Source organism: Triticum aestivum, chromosome 1B (assembly GCF_018294505.1).
Source record: "Triticum aestivum cultivar Chinese Spring chromosome 1B, IWGSC CS RefSeq v2.1, whole genome shotgun sequence".
Lineage (NCBI taxonomy): Eukaryota > Viridiplantae > Streptophyta > Magnoliopsida > Poales > Poaceae > Triticum > Triticum aestivum.
Window position 1 is genome coordinate 681,394,409 of NC_057795.1, and position 10,087 is coordinate 681,404,495.

General features: G+C 41.9%; 1 protein-coding gene and 1 long non-coding RNA gene across 3 annotated transcripts; both read left to right on the plus strand.

Moving 5' to 3' along the window:
- Positions 1–1,411: 1,411 nt before the first annotated feature.
- LOC123148740 (uncharacterized) lies at positions 1,412–3,667 on the plus strand. Of its 2 annotated transcripts, XR_006474100.1 has the most exons (4): positions 1,412–2,086; positions 2,893–3,085; positions 3,194–3,276; positions 3,456–3,667. XR_006474100.1 is itself a non-coding variant. In XM_044568232.1 (2 exons), exons 1-2 carry the CDS (start codon positions 1,974–1,976, stop codon positions 2,355–2,357), a joined length of 312 nt encoding a protein of 103 aa, XP_044424167.1. In that variant the 5' UTR covers positions 1,412–1,973; the 3' UTR covers positions 2,358–2,881. The 2 variants fall into 2 exon arrangements, 1 of the variants encoding a protein (XP_044424167.1); XM_044568232.1 differs by lacking the exons at positions 2,893–3,085; positions 3,194–3,276; positions 3,456–3,667 and adding an exon at positions 2,159–2,881.
- A 102-nt stretch (positions 3,668–3,769) lies between these two features.
- Positions 3,770–9,052, plus strand: LOC123148750 (uncharacterized). The gene is made up of 2 exons (XR_006474108.1): positions 3,770–4,322; positions 4,666–9,052. It is a non-coding gene; the product is annotated as an uncharacterized lncRNA (long non-coding RNA).
- The last annotated feature ends 1,035 nt before the right edge of the window (positions 9,053–10,087 follow it).

A 10,087-nucleotide genomic window follows, 5' to 3' on the forward strand; every position in this document is an offset into this window, starting at 1 on the left:
AACAAAAATGGTCAAGTTTGAATACTAACTTCAAAACAAAGTATGGAACAATCCATGCTTTTATGGTTTGAGAGTTCCACCTTTACTCGCAACTCGTTTAAGTTAAAAAAAAAATAGTTTTGGCTAAAATTTTATTCTCAACTTCTATTCTTTTACGAAATTTTTCTATTTTCTTAATGCATTCAAACAGAAAAATATAGTTTAACATATACGAATAATAATCTAGACTTGACAAACAACTAGTGGTGCATGAGTAACAAATATAACTTTATTCATACATCTAATAAAAAATACCATAACGTTACAGTATCATCATCGTAAAAATTCACTCAACAACGGATAAGTAATTCTTCTGCTCATAGAGAGCTAAATTTAAGTGGTTACGCTCATGTTTTAAGTTTTAAGGCGTCAATTTTAGATCTGCTGGAGAAAATTCTGAAAACCTAAACCTTATCCCTCCACACCTAAAATCATTCTTTCGAAGATGCTCTGCTGTCCGAAACCGTAACAGGGAAGAAGTACAAATTGTTCCTTGGCAATATTTCTAGAGAGTTTTTCAAAAAAAAAAATCTAGAGCCGTCCGGTTGGGGAGTTCTCTTTCTTCCATGAGACCTTGAACAAGGCAGCAAACCGATCACAAATAGAGTCGGACGGATGTACACTAGAGCCTCCCCCTCGTTGACGCGCACCCGTGACAAACGCTAGCCCCAACAACCGACGAAGAAGAAGAAGCAAGTGGATCCCTCTCCCTAGTCGTCGAGAAACAATGGCGGCGCTCCGACAGGCGGCGAGGAGGCTTTGCTACCATCTCGGGACAAAAACGGTACTCCTCCCTCTCCCACCTTTGATCTCTCTCCTTTTGAACGGCGACCGCTCTGTTTCCACGGCGTGGGGGCCAAATCTAGGGTTGTCCATGGCAGAACCGTTGCTGCCAAATCCTCCATCCTTTATGTACCCACCCAAATCCTGCGCGAAGCCGAGCTGGGGTCGAAATCCTCAATAAATTTTCCACCTTTTGTTCCATGCCAATGAGTTCACTTCTGATTTGTGCGCGTTGCAGGGTCTTTTCGAGCCAACGGCTGCCCAGGAGAAAGCTATGTTGCAGGCCGCCCTGAAACGGTTCAAGTTTGATGCCAAGTATGTCGATGATGTGGCCCGCCACGTCTTCTGGGGGCTATGGAAGGACGGTGTTCGGCATATAACCCTTGCTGATGTGACCCACACTCTGCAGGCCTTGTCTAACGTGCAGACAAAATCCAAAACAATAAGGTGTGCATCATGGCCGCTCCCTCGCGCACTCCACGTCGGCCATGCTACGAGACAAAAAGAAATAGACAGGCCCACCATATCATTCGTTTTGTCTATCTATATAGAAAAAAAGACATAAAAGATTGCGTTGAGCCCTCCTTCTCTGCCAACGCACGCGACCTCCTTTGCCTCTCCCCAAAATCTCTCCCGTTTCCATCCCATCCGCCGCCGCCGCCTCGCCCCTATCTACCCCGTCCAAGCAAGGCGCCGGCCACTTGAGAGCGGAGAAGGAGGAGATGCAGGGTGGCCTCATCGGAAGGGAGCGACGATGGCGCACAGGACGAGATCGCCGACCTCCTCTACGTCGCCGGGGGCGTGTGTCTCGTGCTGATCCACATATATGGTGGCTGCGAGCAAGCCACCGGCGTTGGGTCGATGGTGCCGTGCCTCGGCGACCGGGATCAGACAAGGTAGATGGGAAGCAGCGCCCCCTCTCCCCGAGCCCCATGTCCATGGCAACAACAGTGAGGTGAGCAGCGGCAAAGGTGCCTCCGCCGAGGTGGTGGTCGGCGTTCGGCATCTAGCAGAGGTGCGTGGACTAGCAGCGGCTGCGGCAATGCAGAGAAGTTGGAGGCCAGGAGGCGGGGCAAGAAGATGGGGATGGCGAGGCAGAGGAAGCGGTGGGCGGAGGCAGAGGAAGGAGAGTGGGCAAACTGCATAGGGAGATGCAGAGGAGACGGGTCGGCAGCAGGCAGAACGAGCAGCTGGGCGGCAAGGGCATGGGGCCGGAGGAACCAAGATCGACACATCCCCATCTAATCTTCCGCGAGGGAACGAGGTATGTACCGCTCGCCCATGGATTCCAGAAGGATGTTCCCATCTCTTGTGCCTAAAATGTCTCTGTGGTCAGTGCACCTGTACCATCTCAGCCAGGCGAGAAAATTGCAACATATCTTGTTCATCCAGTAGATATGTCAACAGGAACAGATTTGAAGGAACAACAAGCATTCAACCAACTCAGCCGGCAACAGAAGCTCCGTCTCTGCCTAAATCTTAATTTTCCATTCTCTGACCTGATTAGTGGAAAGCTTTTTTTAATCAAAGATTAGTGGAAAACTTGTGCAGTGAATGTGCTTCGACTCATGGAGATTTAGATTTCTTCCTTAACTTGTAGCAAAATCATCTCCCATGGTGCAGGACATATTTAATTAGCCAGTCAAGTTAGACGTATGCATCAGTTTAATCTGCTGTAAGTAAGTACATACTGATGTACTAGTGTCTGATCATCTTTGATTGATGTATATACATTCTACCTAAGATGTGATACATTTTCCACACATAGTGTACCCTGTACTGACAAGCTACTACATGTTTATATTATGAGTTCTGAGGATTATAAGTTTATAATTCACATTAAGAATCAACTGCTTATGCTCATGAATAATGTGGAGATGGGTTTCATCTAATTTTCTTTGAATAATGCATACCCTTTTGCACTCATTGAAGTGTTTTTATATGAGAGCGAAAGAGTTACGTTCTCGACATAATTTGATATGTATGCAAAATGTTGTGATATGATGACAGACGACTCATGAGTTCACGGCTGCTCGTACAATACTTATGTTTCCTTGATTATTTTGATAGATCTGCTGAATCACGAGCACTGGAGCGGTCTTTTCAGTTGATTCCCATGCCGCTCCTTTCGTGCTTGCCTTGAAAGGAAAGAAGGACCCTGAGAAGCAAGTAGATGAGACTGAAAAGAATGAGACCGCTGACAAGTCTGTTGGGTATCAACTCCCAGAGTCCCTTTCTTTTGATGATTATGCTGAAAGCGTAGGTAAGATCAACATCTCTACTGAATCATCATCAAACGGAGAAGCAGCTGAGTCAAGTCACGCTGATAGTCATCTTGCCATGGTGGAATCTCTCTCGTTGATGTTCCCAGATGTGTCTGGTGACTTCATTCTTGAAGCACTGAAGGCCAATGAATTCGATGCAGTATTCACCGTTGATATGCTTTCCGAACTGGTGCGTGAAATCCTCGTATCCGTTACACTGATTATATTTATGATGCCCTGATGCATTAGATTTTGTTTCTTGTTTAATTCCCTCAGAAGATTTATTTCAGTCCCACTTTGAGTGAACCAAAATATTCTTAAGAACTATCGTGCTATGATCTATAATAACAGGATGCATTCATGTTTCAGCTATCAGGGAACAGACCTCCGGAGGCCAGCCTGTACCAAGACCACTCCCAAGGCGAATGCAACAGCCTATGGGTGGTATGCAAAGAGTGCCTCCTGGTGCAAACATGGGTGCCTTTGGTGCAGGGCCCCAAGCAGGCATGGTTGGGATGAATCCCAGTAACATGCCAATGCAGAGAGGCGCAGGTGGCCAGTTTCATCCACATCCACACCAGGTCTGTTCTATATTTTTACTTCACTTACGTTCCTAGCTACTGTTATTTGAATAACGCTTTGACCATCAACAAGTCATTTGATTTTCTTGACGTTGACAGTTGACAAGGAAGGCAGATCAAGGGATGGGGATGCAGAACCCCGGGTACCCTCAGCAGAAGAGGCGCTTCTGACATCCCCCCTCCTGGGCACTAACAGATATAAATGTACTCACAACATCGTCATGTATGTGCGTCAGCCAGATAGATATACATTGTCTGGTGGTCGTCTAAGCCTGTTGTTGTTATTGTTGCTGTAGATTTATAGTGCTTATCTACTAGCTTGGTAAGTTAAAGTAGCTGTAAGGGTCATTGTAGAGGAAATTTGGATAATTTCCTTTCACAGTGGCTGAGTTAAGCTGGTGATTAGGGCGGCGCCGCCGCGCTGAGGAAGGGGCCGTGGACGAGGCCCGGTGTAGTGAAGCCAGCAGAACATGTACAGCTTTGATTAGTACTGATACATGCATTTTCGCCTCACCGTCACCGACGCCTCCTCCCTCTGGTCCAAGGCAGCCATCGTGGTGAGTTCGAGCAGGCAGCGGGTGGCAGGCAGTGTGAGCGGCCTCCTCAAGCTCGGTGTCATCGTGGAGATCGAGTTTCGTAGCCTCCTCGCGCTAAGGTTACATTTCAATTCTCTTTCTTTCATGAGTAGGGTTTGCTGATGCATCTTTGAAAGTTGTTTTTGCCATGTCAGGCTTGTCTATTTGTGTTGTTTCAGTGTATTACCTACTAGAACAATTACTAGCATATAGTCCTCCACAATCATTTTTATCTTCTGACATAATAAGCAGATGCTGCTGCTCCAAACTTGGTATTCAGTGTATTATGTACTAGAACTTTTTATCTTCTAATAAGCATATAATCCTCCACAATCCTTTTTATCTTCTAGCATTCAGTGTATTACCTACTAGAACAATTACTTGGCATCTTTAAGTTTCAAGAGAGGTGATCGGTTATTGCAGAATGAATGAGAGTGTTTGCAAATGTAGTTAATTTGGTCAATCTTGCCTGAAGATTCATGGTGACCTTGTTCATGTCAAAGGTATCTCCCTTCTGAATATCACTTTTTTTTTGTAGTTTTCTAAAATTTTAAATGTGATCCTTTTCTTTTGAATGTCATAATGGCCTTTGATACCACACAACTCTTGCCCCATCTTAAGTTTGACAACCTTTTGAGTTGCTGATATTGGTACTTGAGCAGCAATTATTGTTTTTAGGCCTGAGAAAATCAAAGTCACTCATTATGAGATATTGTAAATATGTTACGGATTCATATATCAAGTATTTATCAGGTAGCAGAACAATCTATTTGTTTCCTTTGGTATTCTCTGCTTTGGTAATATCATATGGCATTGAACTTGGTCTTTATTTTAAGCGCATGTCCTTATTGGTAAAACTTAGTTGTATGCCAATGGCTCCATCCACCAGCTTGAATTTTCTCGATTCATTCAGGCTTTATCTCCAGAGATTTTGGCATGTCCAGTTATTCTTCTTCAGCATTGATTTTTGTGAATTAACTCAGTGTGTACCTCGCTCCAAAGATTTTGGCATGTTTTGTAATTATTCCAGAGCATATTGATTTTTTTGTATTCAATCTGACTTTACCTCCAGATATTTTGGCATGTTTAGTACTTCAGTTATGCTTCTCGAGCAACATTGGAATGGTTCTCAAACTACCTATCTTGTGATCACTTGAGCTTTGGTGAAAACTAGAGTGCAGCTTAATTTGTCAATATATTAATTCATGCAGTGGAGAAGGTATGCCAAACATATTTGATCATTTCAGCATTTATGAACAATATATATGGCACTTAAACAATGTAGATTTGCTGATATTGTTCAGTGTACATCTGTGTATGCATATTAATGAGCTCCATAAAATTGTGGTACATGAAATAAATGCGAGAGATATGAAATAACCAGGTTGTGGTACATCTCTTCTCAATTTTTTGCCCATTTAGACTATCTCGAATGCAATCTACCATCAGGATATTGGCATCTCATCATCTACTACTATTCAACGATTTGTCGATTTTATGTCTCTGTAGGTATTGTAAGGTTTTTCAGTCGTGCGGCATGTCTTCATTACTTACCATTTTCTATCATTTTCTATTGCTATATACTCCCTTTGTCTCACATTTTCTTTTGCTATATAGCTTGTCAAAATCTTGTATTTTTGTTGTTTCTTTGTTGATTAGGTAGTATGCGGCATCTTCTTTTAAGCATTTTATTGGGCCTTATTGGATGTTCTTTCCTACTCCCTCCGTTCCTAAATACTTGTCTTTTTAGAGATTAAAATGGACTATCACATACGGATGTATATAGACATATTTTAGAGTGTAGGTTCACTCATTTTGCTCCGTATGTAGTCACTTGTTGAAATCTCTAGAAAGACAAATATTTAGGAACGGAGGGAGTAGATGTTTGTTCGTTTACTAGACAGTATGCTACCATGTTCTATCATGCGTACAATTTGTGTGTGTGCCGTCTACCGTGTAACACTGTGTGTTACTTGTCCCATTTTGTTTGTGCCAGTGCCTTTAAATGTATATGTACTAAAGTTAGTCGAGTACAGTTACTATCGAATGGCACAACATTTTGATGCCTTACGGTTAAAAAGCTTATATCCTTTTGGTGTTTGCAAGGGGTCTGCTTGTGTTGCATTTTCTACACCTGAGAAAGCATCTCAGGCTGTAAGTTTGCATAGCCTGATTGTACTATATGTACTTATGTTGCATTTATGATGCCTTTAATACGATCCTATCAAGGGTCCAGTTGTATTTTGTTTGTATAAGCTGCGCTGTAGAGCTTTATGAAGGATTCAGGAGCCAAACTTGCAGACATTTATGCTCAGGTGCTTCCAGCTTTGCATTCCTATTAGAGTTTTGTGGGGTATGTTGGTTTGGTTTGGATATGCAGACTACAACATAAAGAGAAGGATACTATTTTGTGTGGGTCATCTAGCTTGGGCATAGTATGGGGTACTTGTGTTCTGTTTTTTTTTATTTACAAATGAACATTGCCACTAACACAGATTGACTATTTAACCAACGTGATTTATTTCATTCCAGTTGATGCAATGCATTAGGTTGTGGTCTTTGTTAAGCATGTGCACAGAAGTGTGAAGAGACCAATTTTTTGTTTTTTTGTCGATCCAGAGTGATCACCTATTGGTTTTGCACTGCATCAACACTTTGTGACTTTTTCTTGTTATCCCTTTGTTAAGTGGCCCTCCTGAAGGAGTCTATATGTCAAACCTTCTGAAGGCCCTCTGGAATATTAACTTCACCAATATATAACATGAATCTTAAGGAAGCATTTTGGAGTTTGGGCAGCAAGCTTGAAGGTGATTTCGTTTACCAATAATTGAGCATGTGGTCTGAGAATGAGCAAGGACAAAAATATTCTTAGTGGGTGACAGCGAAGGTGTTTAACAAATTGACAGGGGGTCTAGCTAATATATACAATGGCTTAGCTAGATAATTTATAATGTGTCATGCGAATTCTGTAGGTGCTGATGTTTTTGTTTTTAGTTTTGATCTAAATGGCATGAAAAATGTTGATTCATTTCAAGCTTTCAGCCTCTCTACAGAAAAGAAAACAAATAACTTTGACAACCAACTACTATTAATTTGCTATTAGCAGAGGACCAACCTATACTCTGTAGGAAGGGCGTTGAGGGGCTCCCACAATACAAGGGCGCACAGCTCCACCTCAAGAGGCGCGCCAAGGGTGCGCCCCAACATCTAGTTAGGATGAAGCTACAAGCAATAACTAGCTTTACAGTACAATGTTATAAGAGTCAACAACTAGATTTACAGTACAATGTTAGTAGTCTAGAAACTCTCGTGAACAAACATAATATGATCTGGATCGTTGCTATTTTCCTTCATCGTATTATTATTGATATAATATGCCTACCAGATTAGGGTGTGGAGAAATCAATGAGAAACACTCTAATTTCTCAGTTTTTTGGGTTCTCAGTATGGTTTTGGTTGTCCGAGTTGTCGTGTTTGGTGTGTTTTGGTTGTCCAAGTTGTCTTGCTTCGTATTGTTGACCCAAATTGTGCTTGGTCGATCTGTTTTTGTTGTCGTGTTGTTTCATGGTTCTTTGATGAATCTGATGCTGATTGGAAGAGAATCATCCAGTACAAGTATAGAGTGAATACTCCTAACATTCTTTGGGCAAAGGGAGATGGTGGCTCTACCTTTTGGAAGAGCATCACTTGGGCTTTAGCTGCTGCTAAAAATTTCTACAGATGGAAATTAGGCAATGGTGAATTAATTAGCTTCTGGCACGATACCTGGGTTGGGGAATGTTCCCTGAAGGTGCAATTCTGGGACTTGTACTGTATTTGTAACCAAACGGAATGTACTGTGCCTCAGGTGTGGGACGGTCGAGAACTTAAGTTGTCTTTTAGAAGATGTGTAGATCAAAATGGGATGAACAGATGGGATGTGCTGTCTAGGATTGTTCAACAGTGCATTTTATCAGATGAACCTGATATGCCAATTTGGTCCTTAGAGCCTAATGGTTTATACTCTGTGAAATCCTTTTATAAAAGTATAAACTTTGGGGGGATAGCTTCTGCTATCAAAGATGATCTTTGGAAAATCATATGCCCTCAGAAAATACATGTATTTTTGTGGCTGTGTGCTCATAATAAAATCCTGACCAGGGATAACCTTTCCAAAAGAAGGGAGGTTGAAGATCCTTCATGTCTATTTTGTGCAGAGCCCGAGTCTGTTCAACATCTGATGTTTGACTGTGTAGTTGCTCGACATGTGTGGAGATTTGTATCCGACTTCTTTGAAATTGATAGAATTGCTAGCTTTGATGATATTTTTGCTTTCTGGCAAGTACATAAGAAAAAGCCTGTGTTTAACATGGTTATTGCTGCTTCCTTATGGAGCTTGTGGAGACTAAGAAATGGTTTCTGTTTTCAGGGGCAGAAATGGAGAGACGTGAACTGCATTCTTACAAAGCTAAGCTGTTATTTGCACCAGTGGAAGGTTCTCTGCGACGATGCTCAAGCAATTCTGCTGCAAAGGTGCATCCTCCTGCTGGACAAATGGCATGGAGAGCTGATGCGGATAGCCTGGAAGTGAGTTGTGGGAGGAGGGCATGAGAGCCGCGCGAGTCAAAGATTCTGCTTTGTTTCCTTCTCTCTTCTGTTCTGGTTATGTAATAAGTACTACCTAGTATTTTCTTCATGTTTCGGTGGAGAGAACTTCTGCTCTCGAGCGCTAGGTAGCGTAGCCTCCTGGTGTGTTGCTTTAGTCGTACTTTGATCTGGTTGTGACTGCTGTTTTCTGCTTCAATCTATAAAATTGGGGCCGGGGGGGCAACCCCTTTCATTCAAAAAAAAAAACAAGCACGTGTCAAATTGCAGCTGTACATTTTGCTGAATAACAAATTACGCCGTCTTTTGCTTTTTCATCTGGTAATTCTTGAATACAAAAGTCTCGGCTTAACCCTTCATCTACATGGTGTTCAACCAAACACAGCAATCACAAAAACAAGCATAGGTTGCAAGAAATAAACAGAACACACACTACCACCATACATGGAAACTTCCTTGAGATTTCCACTAGTGAGGTGTAACTTAGGCTCATATTTTGTCAATGTTGGAGATAACCTGGAGATAGAAATCATTTTATGATGCTACAATTATCATCAAATATGAACATAATTTGAAAACCGATGATATGTGAAATACAGACTTCACATCCAGCAAGCTATAGGCAACTAAAGAAATAATTATGCAAACTGGGACATCCCTCGAGCTAGAACTGTCACTCATGCACAGCACAATGTATATCAGGGCGAGGCTTCATATTTTACAAAGTAGAAACTGGAAACGACACACACCGGAGGAAATTAAACTTGCAACACCTCGGGCCATCGGATACGTTTAACCCTTGGCTTTAGCGATGTAGTCAGTCCCGAGTTAAGTGTGTGCTGCAGTTGCTGGATACAGTGGAAATGGCAACAACAAGTCCACTCGGGTTCTTTTTTTTGGATTAGTTTGAATTGCTTACCACATATGTCACGTGAAACGTGATAGTCCACTCAGATTCTTAGCCAGGCATGCACGTATGTACGTACAAGTAGTGAGCACCCTTATATCAAATGCCAAATGTTCAAATGGAACTATACATCCAAAACTCATTAGGCCAATACTTACATGCATACAAACTGAAGTATAATTCAAATATGATTCAGACAGTACCACAGATGATGAAATTTTAGAGGAAGCAAAAAAAAATTTGGCAAAGATTAAGCAGGATGTCCAGGCAAACCTACAAACGAAAGAAAATAATAGTTGATATTATACAAGTAAAAGAACACCAATTAATGAAATGAGCATGAAGCAAATTTTA